We start from the raw sequence: 17,231 nt of genomic DNA on the forward strand, positions 1-17,231 counted from the left end.
GGACACTGCCAATATCTAAAGTTTTATTACCTCATGGTCAATGCTACCTTATTCATTTAAAAGAAAGCCAGAATTTTTAAATAAAATATAGAAAATTTGAACAATTTATAAGTCATTAATGAAAAGTAAGATTATTACTTGTGTGAGTGGGTGGGGAATTCAATCACTGAACACTATTTCTAATATGGTGATTTAAACCAAATGCACAAATGGCCTTTAGTTTTAAACACCATGATTTCTTGGATACTCTGTAGAAGTTGGTGCACTAAATTCTTATTTGGAATTTCCAGTAAAAATACAGTGAAATAGGATCTCCAAAGTTTCATTTCTCATTAATACTCTGGAGTGTATTGTCTTAGTTTGGTTGTATCTCCTATCCCCACAAAGAAGTCATTTTTACTTTTCTTAAAGATGAGAATCAATATGAATAGATCAGAAGCCTGTGTCTGCAAATGTGGCCTCAGAGTTTTTTTTTTTTTTTCATTTTTTGCACCATGGCAGGATCTGTCCATACCCCTCCTTTCCTCAGATTTTGCTCTCCTCCAACATCCTGCATTTCTTTTTCACCTTTTTCTGCTGTGTCCTGGTGTACAATACTTTTGTCTACAAACATTTTCTCAGAAAACCTCTGGTCTTTTTCTTTTTTCCCTTTTTACTTTTTGTGCTGGGGATTAAACCCAGGGGGCTCCCCTGCTAAGCACATGCTCTACCACTGAGCCACACACCCAGCCCTCTAGTCTTCTTTTAAGATGATAAGAATGGGATTGTTTTTGAAGTGATAAGACTGGAACTTCTTTCCACTTCTACTACAAATTGGAGCTAAGAAGAAGCACTGGGGAAGCTATACCAGACCTTGGAAATGGGTTAGTTGTTCATGTATTCTTGCTCTATTTCAAATGAGATTATCCCTATTGAAATTATCACTGTTGAGATTATCAGTGTTGACATTTCCCACTGAACATTTTGGGGACATTTATTGTTTTTGTTATTGTTAAATCATAGTCCTCCCTGGTTGGTGTTATTGAAGGGAATTTTCTTTTCTCATTTAGTTGGAATAAAACTAGCAGAAAGTCAGATACACCTGAGCAGTAAATACTAAACTATATTAAAAATGAAATTAGGATTATACAGTGCATACAAATGTTTGAAAGATCAGAGGCATTGTGAATTCAAAGAAAGCCCGACTATCATAGTGAAACATGCAACTGGGCAAATTCAAGCAAATTATAAAATAGCCAAATGTATCTGGAAGGAAATGTACACATACCAACAAACCATCCATCATCACACTTTTCCATCACATCAATGACATCACTTTCTCTGAGTTCCAGCTCATCTTCATTCCTAGGAGTATAGTTATACAGAGCCTGAAACCTTAAACAGGACAAATGGATGTGTTTGAATGTTTTTACATATTTTTGAAACTATAGAAGATAGTACAATATTCATTTTACTTTTAACATTTCTATTCTTATCTACATGCTATATATTTGGCAGTATAAGTCTTGGATAAACATGTAAAATACATAATAATTTACTTGGGATTTCCATGTGAGTTAGATTAATGATATTTCAAAATGCATAGGGAAGAATATTCATAGATGATTGTATATACATGAATTGGATTAGAATATTTTAACATTTGTAGGTCAGACTTTCATTTTAACTGTCCAATCATCTAATGTCTATCATTCAGATACTAATTATGCAACTATATAAAAACAAAAATCATAGCTTTAGCTAGCCATAATCATAAGCAAATAACTGAGGCTTGCGAATGGAATTTTCAAATGATCGCAAATCGAGATGTACAAACTGTCTTAGGTATATGTCTAAATCACTCTGTGGGAATTAGTTTAAAAGAGAAGTTATTTTTCATCAAGGATAATTCTTTTTTTTTTTTTTTTTTGGTACTGGGGATCAAACTCGGGACCTTGCACTTGGGAGGCAGGTGGTGGCACCACTGAGCTAAATCCCTGGCCCTCATCATGGGTAATTCTTTAAAGCAAATTAAATTTATAATTTGAATCAGTGTTTTCTGAACTTTTAGAATCTGAAAATCTGATGCAGTTCACCTATGAAGTTGAGTGAATGTAGTCTCAGTTGTCACAGAGTCAATCTAAGTAATAGAATATGGACCTACATTCCTTCTTAAAATGGGTCTGGAAGAAATTGGTGGTATTAAAGAATTCCTTTGAAATAATTCTATGTCAGAAAAAATTACCGATGGAACGCCATCACTTTCCTTTCCCTGCCTGAATTCTTTGAGAGATATATTATGATGACATTGATCAGTTATAGATTCATACATTGAATTTATGGCAATAAATAGCAGGTATTTTAATGAATATTAACATAGACGTGCACTTTGGATAGAAAACACATAAATAATAGTGGCTGAGAAGTTCAGGAAGTACTTGATATACTTACCATGAAAACCTTCATAATGTTACTAAAAATCATCAATACTATAGGGCAATTATTTGAAAAATGGGTAAATTTGTTTTTGTTGCTCTTTGTAACAGTCATATAACTCTGCTAAGGTTAGAAAATAAGAATAACATTCTGGGGTCCTTTGAATTCTTTTAAGCCAACTTTAAGAAGTTGGTGATAATGAATTATACCCTGGAACAAAAATGATTTATTTCTAATTATTTTAATGAGTCTAACAATCACATTTTGTTAGAATAAAAATATTCTATCGCGTTAACTCAGATAGTACATCATAAATAAAGTATACTAATCCACCGGCTTCCCTGCCTGTGAACTTGTTCAGTTTGGTGTATCAGGACAAAGTTGGCTTTGGGGAGTTCTAGAAAAGAGCTGGTAGCATATGGTGCCTAACATCCTCTTCCAAAAACAGTATCTTTTTAAAAAATTCTTTTATTGGTACCTTTTAGGTATACAATATGTTTACATTTATCACTGGGTGCTTGTACCTGTACATGACGTATCTTGGTTCTTATTTTTTTTCCCCATTGCCTGTGCTCCCTTCATCCCTCCACCCTTCCCTATTTACATAGACTTTGTTTCCATTTCAAAAACATTATCTTCCCTGACCTGCTACCAAAGCCTAAAATTCCAACATTAGAAATTTCTTGCCCTGTTTAATATTAGTAAACTATTTTAGCCATTTTTATTCTTTTGAGAATAGTCTTCTGAGGTCCTTTCTTGGGGGAGAATTCTAATTGTGGCCAAAGGTAGAAAAACATGGCCAGAATCCAAGAACAGTGGTGAAGAAAACTGGCAGCATTGAACTAATGTGGATGTTTGCATGGGCCAGCCTTAGTAGGAATAGTAAAATGGGATTTTGGGGTGTTGATTTGGTTCTGAGGCTGGCTGGTCAGGTGAAGCAATGATATCTTTTGTATAATAATGGGGAAAGTCGATTTCAACACGGCCCCTGTTCCAGTTTCACATTTGTGAGAGAAATGGTCAGTTCTGGGCCGCTATTTCAGTGGATATGCATAGCATCTCTCACTTCAGGAAAAGTGATTCTCTGAACTGAGGTTCTCAAGGCTCAGCCTTCATGCAGGCACAGCTCCAAGCGCTCATGGAGACAGGCCTATTTAAGGTCACAAACCCCCGCTGCCTGAAGAGTCTCAAGGTTCCCAGAGCTAACAAGCTAAAATTGGCACAACCCCTACTTCATTTTTGTATGATGACAGTCAGCATGCAGGTCAAAATTTACTTACATTTTGGTTTAATTAGACCACAAAAATATTTTATGGAAATATAAACAAATCTTTCAGAAATCTTCCTATCTTTTCTGGCTTTCAAAATCAGCATCACATGATGGGAAATGCAGTCAAATTACAATTAAAAATGTTGTTTTGGAAGATGTGTTGGGTGACATAAATGATGACAGTGAGGTCAGGATGTCTCACAAAGAAATTTGTCTTTTAAATGGGAAATGCTGAGCCAAACTGGACTGTAAAACTTGTGCCTTCTTCTATAACATAACGCACCCAGAGTGAATTGTGTGGATACAGTGTCATGCTTCTACTTTTGCTTCAAAACTTATTTTTTTCCTTTTGGTTCTAGGAATTCAACCCAGGGTCTCACACATGGTAGGCAAGTGCTCTACCACTGAGCTACATACCCAACTCAAAGACTATTTTGAAATGACATTAAGCAACACCTCACATTCCTAATTAAGGCTGTAACCAAACAGAAGTCTAATAAAGAATTAAATGGGGAAAATGTCTTAGGCCCCATGGGCTCTGTGGTTTTATACCAACCAAATGATCACATTTGAATATGACATAGAACAGTGTAACAGGACATAACTTTATGTATTTATATATTTACATAAACTCCTTTGAAACTGTTGAATAGAACATGTTGGTAATGCAATAAACAGCCCTGGAATTTATTTTTGTGTTGTGATCCTATCATCATTTGTACAAATAAGAGAACAAACAAAAGCTTTAGAATTACAAGTTATATTTAACATTTTCCAATTAAGAGAGATTTTAAATGATCATTAGTTCTATAATGTGAACTTTCCCTTAGCAAGAACACCTCTCTGGATGTACAGGAAGATGACAACCAGTCCCAGGGAGAGATGAGTTCTGGAGAACATGCTTTTAGCTAAGTTTTGGACCTCTGAGGAGAGAGGAGGGAATGGATGGTGCTGAAGGTCAAGGCACACACCAGGACCTGCCTAGGAGGAGTCATCTTCTGTCTGCCCTTTTTGCACCATGTTTGCAGAGCATGGGCAGCAAGCTGGAGGCTTGCTGTGCATGACTCAGGAGCGCAGGCAAGGCCTGGGCCTTATCTGTTCCTTCCAGGGTCTCACTCTTGACTTACAATAGGTAGAACCAATCAGAAATGGATCTGAGCATCTCTCACAGGTGAGATGAGAGAGAAAAAGGATCACAAAAGAGAATCCTAAAGGCAACATCTAATACTTTGAGGTTGGTTTAAATTATATATTAGGAGAGGAAATTTGAAAGTAAAGTTTGAAAAGGCATATTGTAGGTGCTGTGGAAATAATATCATATAACTGAAGGATAGTGAATATTTTAATATGGCCATTTTCAAAAGACACTTCTAAGTATGTAACTTTGCAGTGATGTTATTAAAGTAGAATAGGTCTACTTTCAAAGTGTCCCAGTAAGTGGAGAAACAATTTTAGGACCTTTTCTTGTATGTCTTTAAGGTTGTAGTTACCAGTTACATGGCTGGAAGAGCAGAGGGAGAGAGATTTATAAATCTTTGGAATCACTGCAGCATTGGAAGGTTTTCCTAGTGCATATGAAAACTTTCCCTGTTTTCTTTTAAATATTAGCTTTTGATCTCTGTCATAAAAAAATGGAGACCATTATAATTTCTTGTAAGTCGAGAGATCTCATGTCAGTATTTGGATCTCCTTTTTTTGCAAAGTTGTAATCCTCTGTTTTGGTACGTCTATCACCTATTTTGTGGGTCAAAGTTAGTCTTGAATTTAGAAGATAAGAAGAATACTTACGGTTCCCCCCCACCTTGAATGTTTTCATGAGTAGACACAGGATGCTGTGGCTGAAATGAAATGATTTTCAATGTAGTAAATGTTTAAACTGTTACTAATTAGAAGATAATTTGGATAATGGCATGATACTTTTCTTGACATTTAATGTTTCCTGTTGTAAAAAACCAAGAGGAAGAAAAAAATCACCAAATAAAGGGTTTCTGAGGAATTTATCGCTAAAATATTTTGAAGGGTGCTTTAAATTAAATCAAAATAACCAAGGTTCCAATGTATTGAACACATCCACAATCTAGTCTGCTCAAGCATTAAGGAAGAGTCAGGGTTTAGTCCCATTGATTTTTCAAAGGTCAGGAATATGGTAAGAACATGGACACCAAACCACTAGGATAGGCAGGAGCGACACCTTCATACAGCCTTATTCTCCAGCGTTTTCTCAGACAAGCAGAAGGTAAGCCACATTTAGTTGAACGGCAAAATATCCACAGTCACTCTGTAAACTTTTCCCTCACAGACAACATTTCCACATACAGTACGGATGAAATATCAATAGGCAGACATCCCATGCTACATTTGAATTAACATTCTCTGTTCTCAATGTGGAGAGGGCACATGCATTTTTCAAAAGAGAAAACAGAGAACTTTAAATAAAATGCAACAAACAATATCCAGGTAACATGTAACATTTTACCTTAGAAGAGAAATATTGGTAGGAATTCCCAGTGCACTGAACTCTCAAAAGAGTTTCCTTTCTTTTTAAACTAAGCATCAAGACCAGTATCTGTAATAGATACTTATAATATTGGAAATGACAAGCCTTAGCATCTTGTATAGCCACATAAATACTTCAATGAAGGAAAGTTAACACATTTGTTGAATACATAAAACTTGGTGTAACTTACATTGGCCTATGTGTTCCATTTTCGGGAAAGAAATGCATACAACTCATTCACAACACATTTCCACAGCATAATCTTCTAAATGATAGCTACAAAGTGCATTAAGAAAATCAGGGAGTTTGCATGGGAGTTATGTAAGTGACTTTTTGATGGCTACTAGATTAGTTACTAGATCCATATATTTACACATCAGGACCAATTCTTGGACTTTCATAGTTATGACTGGATTATTGATAGGCTGGAAAGTTCTTCCTGCAACTTTTCTATAGAAACATCACTAGTTCAAGCTTAGAGGGGGAACTCTGAGGTTCCCTTTGGCCTGAGACTATTTTCTGCCCCATTCTTAAATTCTTTATTCATTCTCTTCCTAGCTATGGTGTCCATAGAGGATATTCTAAATACCTTCACTAGCAAAACTTCAAGCTTTCAATCTATTACTTGGAAGCACTCACTAACAATATTCTTAGAAATTTCACTTGACAGTCTTTAAATGGAATATACAAACTTAGAACTAAAGTGCAGGCAAGAACTACTGGACACCTGGATCACTTGAGATCATGAAATAGTTAACTCATAAATCAGTGTAAAATTACTAACAATGTATCCATTATTAAAATTATAAAATGGATTATTTTAAGAATGATTAAGCCTAAACAATTTCCAGATGTTTTGATTACATTTCTTCAATTTCTCTTTTAATTAATAGAATTTTGTATCTGTGTAAAACATTCATACAAAAGACTTGTATATATTAATTACCATTACTGCTGTTTTGTAATAGTCTTCTTTTCCCAGTTTTCTTTTTCATCTTAAATGACTTCAGAATAATGTTCCCTCACATCTGTACTGACATATGATAGTTCTTTTGACCATTTTTCTCTCTCTTTTTGAAGTTAAGATTGGTCTAATCTTTTTTTGACTATTATAAATAACAGTACTATAAACATTCTTATTCAAAATGCTATTTTCTTCTTTTGAGCTATTCCTTAGAATATTTTCCTTGGAGTAAAATTTTTGGCCAGAGTATACATTAAAGCCATACGATTTTGAGTGTTCATGTCCATCACTTCAAAATACTGTGTATATAAAAGAAACTGTAAACAAATCTCATATGCTATATTTCAAACCACATATGCTATATTTCAAATCACAACCAAGATAGCTACTGTTATCTCACAAAACATCCATAGCACCATTTGCAGTGCATAACAAAATTTCAGATATGACAATAATTTGTTATTTTCCTAGAAAAAGTTTTAAACTATATGTCATTATGTTTTAAAAATGGCATGCTTATTTTCACATATTTAAATCATTCTAAAATCTTAAAATTGAGTAGAAATTGTAGCTTTTAAGTCATAGCATTCAGTGCTTGGTAAAATTGGTTGGTCTATTTTCATAACTCCTTTCATTAAAATGTGAACAGCATTTAAAAATTAAGTCCTTCATTAATATAAAGCTGGCTACTTTTAAGATATATATCCTTTTAGTTATCACCACTATAATTCCTCTAGTTCATTTAATTCAACCCACTTCCTAAATCATTTACATGAACTGTCCCTTTGACAATTAGGAGAACTAGGCTATTGCTTTAAGTGTGCGGCTCCTTTAATTCCATAGATCTCTACTTCAAAGCTTACCTTTAATAGGAATCGCCTTCATGTTAACTAGGAGCCAGTTTTGAGGAAAAGTGACTAATTACAGAGTTTGACTATATTTAAAAAGCAATACAGGAATCAATGTTGTTGATAGTTATTTATGAGGGCACATATGTGTCTTTGTTTTGTGCACTACCGCATGAGGTTGGAGATGCATGTTAGCTCCTTATCTCTAAACTCAATGAATTGGACAAGATAAAGATAAATCGTGCTCCCCTTAGGGAGCCCATAAAGAATCCGTGTTTCCTCAGTCGGTTTTCCCTGCTATGTAAAGTTGCTTTTCATCAACTTTACACATTCCGTCGTCAGTGAGCTGTCACAACTGACATTTACTTGCTAATTCTTACGTGTCTTAGTTGTGTTAAAACAATATTGGTAATAATTCAACTTCATTTTGCAGATCAGCAAAACAGAACCACAACATACGAAAAAACCCGCAAGATATTGGATAGTTTCTTAAAATGATAAATAGATGAAAAGAAATAGAATGATAATTTTGACTAGCACTCTTTGTTGAATGAAATATTATAATGGCCTATCTTGGTGAAAAATTAGTGTCTTAATTTTGTTTCTGAGACAGGTGCTTATGTTTTATATGGATATTCAAGCAAATTATCTCAGGAGAGATCTTTTGCCCTTGCCCGCTGGTGTTGAAACTCCTCGCGCACCTCAAGATTGGTACCGTGTTTGCTCTCTATTGCCACCTAATGGTGGCTAGTGGCAGCAACAAGGTAAAAGTTGTTTTCCCCTTCCGTCTGCTCTTAACCAAATTCCTTCAGGCTGGATTAATTTTGAAAGTCTCTTTTAAAGACTACAGAATGATGTGGAATAACTATCTATTTTTCTGAACACTTTCTTCTCTTCCCACATTTGAAGCTCTTGAGAAGGAATCATTTGTTAGCCACCAATATTTTTGGTCTATCTTCATTTCTATTTTAACTGTCTGCTCAGGCATCTATTACTCATGACTTCTTAGCAGAGCTGAGATAAATATAGAACAATATACATTTGTGACATTCAGAGAGGCTTACATGAACTGTGAGCTGAAGAAGATGGTTTTCAAATTAACACATTACTATCACTGTGCTGGAAAATTTGAGCAAGAATTGTATCATGCTTCTATTTCCTTGATGAATCCTAACAGTACGATAAAACTTAGAAAATCCAAGGAAGCATTGTGCTATTTTCGTGGTATCCTATAAACATTTAATTTTTCCTTAGCAATATAACAATTTCTCCCCTCCTTTTTAGTGTAGCTATTTTTTTTTATGCTGTCAAAAATGGATACAAAAGATACAGGTTTTAAACATGGGGTCATTTTCAAAGCTAGGATCAACCATAAACCACTGCTCCTAAGACAGTTGTTTTGAAATATCCTAGATAGCTCTCTGAAATCACTATAATATATACTTAACTGTTTCAAGTCATGGGAAATAGTCTGTCTGAAAGCCATTTATTTGTGCTTCTGCAAAAGTGTCTTTGGAGGGTTAGCTATATCTTATATTAAATAATCCTTAAATAAAGATGGATTGTTACTTTAAATAATAATGGGGAAAAGTCTTTGAAAGCGTTGTAAGCAGTTCTAAAGTTTGTAAGTCAATATTTTTTCCAGAAAATTGTAGTTGTAGTACTTGTCACAAGAATTAGATGACATTCTTCTAAGAATATTACCATATTTATGTTTATAGACCTATTTTTCCTTCTGAAATTAAAACGGTAAAATATAATTTGCATAAATTGAAAGAAAATAGAATATTTATGATTCATATAAACACATATAACCTAACATACAAAGTTATAATAATAGGAAGATCTGGCAAAGAAAAATTTTAAAGTGACCCAAAGCATACTATGTCACTAATCTATGAAAATTTATGGATAGGATGTGTTAACTTTTGGGAAAACTGTGTGCGTGCGTGTGTGTGCACGCATGCATGTGTGTGTGTGTGTGCGCGCGCGTGTGTGTGGGGGCTCTGGAAGACTGTCAAGTGAGTCTAAGAGTATTTACAAAGTCACATTCCTCTTTCTCTATGGCAACACAAGGTTCTGCTTCAGCAACAAAATGTGACCTTATTCTGCAAAGCAAAAAGCACAAAATGGCATAAATACAGAACAGAATCTACATTTAAAAAAAATGAGAATAAAAATTAAAAAATCAAGCCCATGTGAACTTGAAATATAGAAACATAGTTATGTGGTACAGCAGTTAGAGTTAAAGCAGGGTCCATTAAAATAGAAAGGGTGAAAAGAATCCTAACTTATGCATAAATGAAAATCCCCAAACTCCTTGGTTGTATTCTCCAGTACTGACAGTACCATTTAGAGTTCATTCATTCTAAAATGTGATAGATGTTATAGAATTGAATGAAGGGAAAGTAACTGGATCTTTAAGTTCAATCAAAGCTGTCAAGACATTAGGAGTACATGACTCGAGAGCAGTATTGGGACCTTGAGTGATCATAGTACACATCACCAGAGCAACAAAATATTTTGAAACAAGGGCTAGGTATTAAAATAAATCCAAGCAAACTGAACGACACAGAAGCCAAGAAGATGGGAAGCAAGTGAGTTCCGTATATGATCTGCAACAATTTTGTTCTTTGCACTAAAAGCAGTGACTAGAAAGTGGCAATTTAATATAGAGTCATGAGATTGGTGTAGAAAACAACACACACTGTAACCTTATGAATATAGTGGAGAATTCCATCATGTCTCTTTGAGTTTGGGAAACCTGGCACACTCAAGGAAACACACTATCCAGATACTTAGGATAGAATTTTCCTGTCAACCTGACTTCATGACTCACCACTATCAAATGTTCACTTCATCTCAAGGGTCTCTCTAGCTCTACTTTATTGTCAGATCACAGCAAAGACAACTAAAAATGAGCGAGCCCAGGGAGAGGGAGGGTGGCCAGGATGCTTGCCACAGGGTGGGGTGGAGGGTCTGACCCTACCCTGTTTGAACTGCTGCCAGGTGAGCTGCAGGATCTCTTAGACATCACCGGGCTACGAGGAGGCTTACCCAGGACAAATATCTCACTTTTTAAATCAGCCTGGAAAAGCCATAAGAAGTTAGTTAGCCTTCATCATTCAGCCTTCTGGAGGAGTTTTCCTGTTTTGTTCTTCCCATGCACACACAGCATGCCAAACTCCTGACGGATAGCAGAGCAGGGAGGGTTAACAGTCTGCAGACAGCTCTTCTGGCCACTCCATGTGGTTTCCACATGCAGACATGGGTTGCTGCTTTGACATGGGACTCACAGACACAGCAGGAAGGATTTATAGGGGGAAGTTGATACATGAAAAGGTGTTTGACTGGAACGTGCATGGCTAAGGACACACGTAGGAAATGTTACCTCTTTAAAAATGGTTCACAATTAGATTCAAGACATTCACAAATCTGACCTGTTTTCTCTGTGCTTACTAAATAGACACAAAGTTGAGACAAAGATAAATTTGGCTTGATACTCATAAAATGTCATGGAAAGTGTCAAACATTTGTTAGATGCAAATTTTCTAACAAAACACATAAAAAGAAAATAAGGGTTATTTTTTTTTTTAATGGTGAAATGTAGTTAAATACTGCCTTTCACCCTAACTATAAGCTTGTTTTGGTAATATCTCAAAGTAAGATCTTTAATGTGATAGCAAACAGACTAACTTTCTCGTATGGTGGTATGTTTTATTTTCATTTCACCACAGGACAGGATCTAGCAATGTAGTATCTGATACTTGATTTGCCTTAAGAGAACTTTGGTGGGACTAAGAGACTATTAAATAAAAGCATGTGGTTTTGTCAACTCTCATTTAGGAAAAATTTCATAATAACTAGTAATAACTGACTTCAAATCCCTGCTGTCTTGGGATGAAATGTGCTTGGCATGTTTCCTAAAGGGTCATGGCAGAGAACACTTGGTGTTCTCCAGTATCTCTTCTCCATCTTCACTAAAAGGACCCCAGATGTGATGTAGGCACATGGCCATTCTGAGTGAAGCCTACATTTTCCTAACCTTCCTTGTACCTGGATGTGCTGGTGTGGTAAGTTCTAAGAGCTTGGATAGAGGCAATTTCTGGGAATCACCTGGGGCCTCTGCGATTGTGGAGCTGTCATATCAGTAGAGGTAACTTGCATTTATGACTAAGAGAAATATATTTAACCTTGTTTAAGCTACACTTACTTTGAGTTTTCTTGGACTGGAGCTACCCAAATGCTGACTAATGCAGAGGCTCTATAAATATCAAGCTCATAGGAGAAACTGATGTGTATGAGAACAGCTGAAAAGATCACTTGAACATACCAGGAAGAAGGAAGGACTAACTTCATGTCGTGGGAGTGATCAGGGGAGTTATCATGCTTTGCGGTTGCTTGAGGAGGATAAGACTTCTTTATAGATCATAATAACTGAGTTTCTTGGAGGAAACCCGAGAAAAATACCTTCTCTCTCCTCATTATGTGCTTCTGCTACAGTTTGAGCCTGCATCCTACAAGTCTCTTGTGAAATACTCTCTTGAATGGAATAGGAAGCTCAGCTTAGAGAGCAGCTGAGATTTATAATAATTTTATTATGAAAATTTATTATTTTAAAACGTTCTGAAGAGATTAGGGAAAATATCAGATTCAGATCTTTACATCAAATTCATTATTTATCTTTCTGTTTTCTGTCATTCATAAAGTGGCAGGAAATTTTACTTTTATAGAAGATTTTGTATTACATAGGACAGATTTTTCATTGTCTTTGAAACCACTTTCAAAGAATAAAATTGCACTGAATTCACACTGGTTGATGGGGTTGATAAAAATTTTATTGTAATGATTTTGTGCATACTATATTATACCCATTTAATACTATTAAAATTTAATTTTCTCTTTGCTTTAGAACTAGGATATTTTCTTTCTTTGTAATGAGTATAAAATGTGGGGTTAATTTAACTTGTATTTATATTTACAAGAACAAATACTATTAGTCAATTTATAATCTGTGAGCAGAAAAATTCAAAAGGTTTTTAAAAAAACCTCAATGAGGGCCAGGGATTTAGCTCAGTGGTTTCGCTGCCTGCTGCGCAAGTGCAAGGACCCGAGTTCGATTCCTCAATGAGAGATTAAAAATCAACATTTCCTCCTGAATAGGAAAAAATGGTTTTGGGGGACTTAGTTATTTCATGTAGTTATTAAAGTATCCTTTTAAAATCTAGTAATGATGAACACCTCCATTTTCTTGCATTTTGCAATAGTTGAAACCTAAAGACCACAGGAGTTGAGCTTGGCTCCTGCATAAGAATAAACCTGTCAAAATTCTAGTTTTGTCCTTAATGCTATAATAGTGAGTCCTCCATCTCTAACTTAGAGAACTCAGGCTCTGAAGGTACTTTCTTACTTATTGATTATTATTGAACAAGAAATAAAAGGCAAGAAATAAGTATGTTGGCCTCGAAAATAAAACCACAGAAGTCAAAATTTTGGTCAGATATTATGTAATGTGGCATTATAGTACTTAAAAACTAGGATAAAAACATAAAGCACAGGGTTGGGGATTTAGCTCAGTGGCACATGCAAAGTCTTGAGCTCAATTCCCGGTACCAGGGGAAAAAAACCCCAAACAAACCACAAAGCTCAAGAAAAATTAATCTTAAAATATTTCATTTTTTCAAAAGTTCCTTTCACACTTAAGGTGAATTCTAGATGGACAGTTTTAGTGGATGGAATTGAAGACCGGGGCTTTGATGATTGTATAAATGACTGTTGAGGTGTTGCATTCCTGCTTCCTAATACAGAAACTGGGCTGTATCAGAGCTTTAACCTTTGCTTATCTACAGAGGCCCTCATTTCAGATTCGTAAAATTAAACATGAGGGTGCGTTTTTATTTGAAGCCTTTCACCTTTTGTCCAAAGGAAAAGGTCTCAGCATTATTCTGAGTATAGAAACAGAAATGTTGGGTGATGGTTTGATTTCATGCTGTCATTGTTATTCTCTCTCTCTCTCTCTCTTTTAATTTTGGTACAAATTTTAAAGGTATCCTTTAAGGAGAGTTAAATGGTAGCAGAGCTGCCAGGCTGTGGGTGTCAGAGACGGATGCTTTGCCAACTGCTACTAAAGCATCATCCTTCCTGCAACTTTGTTTACTTCACCCTTGTGGAAGAACAAGGCGGAAGGTGACTAAGGCCAAGGCCATCCTGTCCCCAGGCTCTGAGAATCTGATAGATGGAAAGTAATGGGAGACCAGAGTCCACTAAGAAGTGATGGAGGATGACAGGCAGTAAGCTGACACTTTCCAGTGGGATGACTCTCAAGCTGACTCACCTTTTAAAAAGAAACTAATGATTATTTTTTATTATGATGTAAATTTTAGTTTGCTTTCCTCCTCAATCTGGGTATGGCTGCTATGCAGATGTATCTTCTAAAGTTTTGGACAGAGGCCATGCTAATGATGTTAAAAGTTAGCAATTGATATTTACATATCTTTTTAGATCTTATAAGATTTCACAAACGTAAATGCATACATCTAATTACGTTTATACTTAAAGACATGCAATAAACCACACTCATGATGCAGTTACCTTTAACTTTGGTGAACTGATCTCCTGTTGATAAGAGTATTTAGGGAGGAGAGGAGGTGAGGTGGGCTGGGTAGGCTGGGAAAGTGTAGAGACCAGGTCAGAAACAGAGGCCCAGGGAGCATGAAATGGAGTGGGGGAAAGCAGACAGCTGGGCAAAGGCGGAGTCATTCGATCTCTTGGAGAAAATGAAGATGGCTTCAATATTGAGGAGAGACAAGATGTGATTACCCTTGTGTCCAGAATGAGGTTATATGATCTTTAGAGGCTGTCCTCTAAACTGAAATAATTTTAAAGTTACCAAATACTCAAGGATGTGACATTCATGACAACCTCTTGCTTTTTCTTTGGATTTTGATTCATAAGGCTGAATGCTTATAATCAGTTTAGTTCTGTGGACATGGGTGGCAGGAAACAAGAATGCCCGTATTCTAATATATTTATGGAAGAGCTCCTTCTAAATATGAAGGCAGAACTGAACCTAAAATGCTGTGATGACTCTTTGTAACTTGATTTTAAGTTGGTTTCAAACTGTGAATAGTTTGTTACCAAGCTGGAGAAGCTCTGACCTCTATGCATAGGGTGTAGACTAGTGAGAAGGTCCGTCCAATGAGATTGCACCATGCCCAGGGGACTGTCTGCTGCAGGCAGATAGCATTTCCTGTGAATCAAGCCACATTTCTAATCACATCTTAGAAATTATTATATTAAAGGGAAAACCAGTTATTGAAATAATTCACTTAGAATGGAACTGAACTTACTGCAGTGAATTATTTCTATGATTACGTTGTGTGTTTGTTTTATACAAATGTAGGCATGGCTGGGTTATTTGGAAATAGAGGAACCATGGAAAAAAACAACTTGCATAGTGGCATAAGATGACCCATTCCTTTTATATCATAATTTCAATCTGTGTAATTATACTTGATTTTTAATTCATAGGGTACATACTTGAGAGACCAAGTTTTTATTTTTGTTGGGTTTTTTTAAGATAGAAATTTACAAGCTAAAGTTTCAGGGTATATTTCTTTCTTTTGTTCATTAAAACCATGGTCCAAGGTTCTTTGTTTGAAAGATGAAGATAAAGGACCCAAAGTTTAAGTAGTTAAAAACTTGAAGTCAATGACCTCTTTAGAACAGAAAAAAGGGGATTAGAGTGGTATTTTTTTCTTTACTTTTCTTTTCTTTTTTTTGGCAAAGTGCCTTTAGATCAAAGACGCAGTATATTGTTTTCCCATCCTGAAACTGGACTGAGCTGTCTGTATACCAATTTTCTCTTTTCTAAAGATAAAGGTAAAGGATAATAATATTTCCCACCTCACTGGATTTTGTAAATTAAAGATGTTGAGTTCTTAGAATAGTGCCTGATACTCCATAAGAGTCAACCATTAGCTATCATTATTATGGAAAACTGGAAAGACTATATAAATTATGAAGCTTTTAAAATGTGAGTTTAGTTTAAAAAAGATGGATAATGGGATTATTTCATAGGTAGTATTTACATCATTTTATTAAAATACGGTATGTTTTCATATATCCCTCTACCTCTGACTTACATAATGCTAATTTTTCTTGTAAGGAAACATTTTAAGGCAGTGTTAAGAGAGATGTTATTAATATGATTAACTATCCTAGATAATTTCAGTCAGACTGGTTAGTTCTTCAGCAATTAGGCCAAATTGAAATACCTCATTACTGTTTTCTGCTGCATTGCTGTCTTCCTTGGAGATGCTGGGAACTGTGGGGGTGCCTACTGGACATGTAAAGCAGAGAGGATTCTCCTCTTCTTTCTCCTCTTCAATGTGCAGCTCTGGTGCTACCTCTGTACCACCATGGCCACACCACAAGGCATCTTGTTCTTGAGATTCCAGCCGCCATCTTTGGATGCCTGACATAACCCCCTCACTACTTTCCTCATCTTCCTCTCCAATGACAGGGAGGGTTATAGGCAAGGGACCCACATTGGTGCATGCAGAAGCAACAAATTTATCACCTAGCACTTCAAGAAAGTTTTTAGGGCCTGAAAAGCCCCTTCTCATTTTTTTCAAATCTGTAAACTTGTTTTGAGTGGTCTCTATGGGATCCTGAAGTGGCCTTGCATTGTAAGGCTGGGCTGCAGCTGAGGTCATAATTGGGTGGGAGAAAGGTAGCAGAGAGTGCGATGATCCTGTGCGTACAGATGCTGGAGGCAACGGGAGGAGAGCAGAAGGCTCTTCCTTAATTTCAAGGGTGGTCTCCTCTAGGACAATTGGTTTTGCTTGGCTGGCTGACAAGGTTAAAGCATTCAGTTTCCCTAATTCATCCAAGAAGTTGTCCAGAAAAGAAAATGGCACTGGGGCCAAACTGTTTGCTGGTGGACACCCATTTGTCAGGGACAGCCACTCCTGGGCCCTTCCCTGGAAGGCTCCTTCATCTGAACCACGTGACATTTTATGGGTGGAAGGAAGGGCTGTTTCACTGGAAGCCAACTTAGAAAGGAGCAAGGGTTGTGAAGTTGGAAAAATGAACAAAGAAAATAATAATAATCGTCAAAACACAGAGACAGAGAAATACAGGAAAGGGATGGTAGTGAACATAAAAATTACTGTATGTTGAAGCATAGACATAGATTTGAAGATATTTGGAAGAGATCTAGAGTAGAATAAAATT

General features: G+C 36.0%; 1 protein-coding gene across 36 annotated transcripts in view; it reads right to left on the minus strand.

The window, feature by feature from the left end:
• Sorbs2 (sorbin and SH3 domain containing 2) overlaps positions 1-17,231 on the minus strand; it is a 392,887-nt gene that overhangs the window by 2,524 nt on the left and 373,132 nt on the right. For 29 of the 36 annotated variants that reach the window (XM_087217109.1, XM_021265040.2, XM_087217112.1 and 26 more), the window contains 2 exons: positions 5,474-5,523; positions 1,268-1,374 (listed from right to left, as the gene is read on the minus strand). In XM_087217109.1, the coding sequence (XP_087073235.1) occupies positions 1,268-1,374; positions 5,474-5,523 (157 nt within the window). Of the gene's footprint in view, positions 1-1,267; positions 1,375-5,473; positions 5,524-6,161; positions 6,252-10,983; positions 11,083-14,585; positions 14,781-16,270; positions 17,051-17,231 lie in introns of all 36 variants that reach the window. The other 7 variants (XM_013075172.3, XM_021265054.2, XM_087217130.1 and 4 more) reach the window with 4 other exon arrangements.

The sequence above is a fragment of the Heterocephalus glaber genome, unplaced genomic scaffold, assembly GCF_053883595.1.
Source record: "Heterocephalus glaber isolate CG9 unplaced genomic scaffold, H.glaber_assembly_v1.0 deba00001461, whole genome shotgun sequence".
NCBI lineage: Eukaryota > Metazoa > Chordata > Mammalia > Rodentia > Bathyergidae > Heterocephalus > Heterocephalus glaber.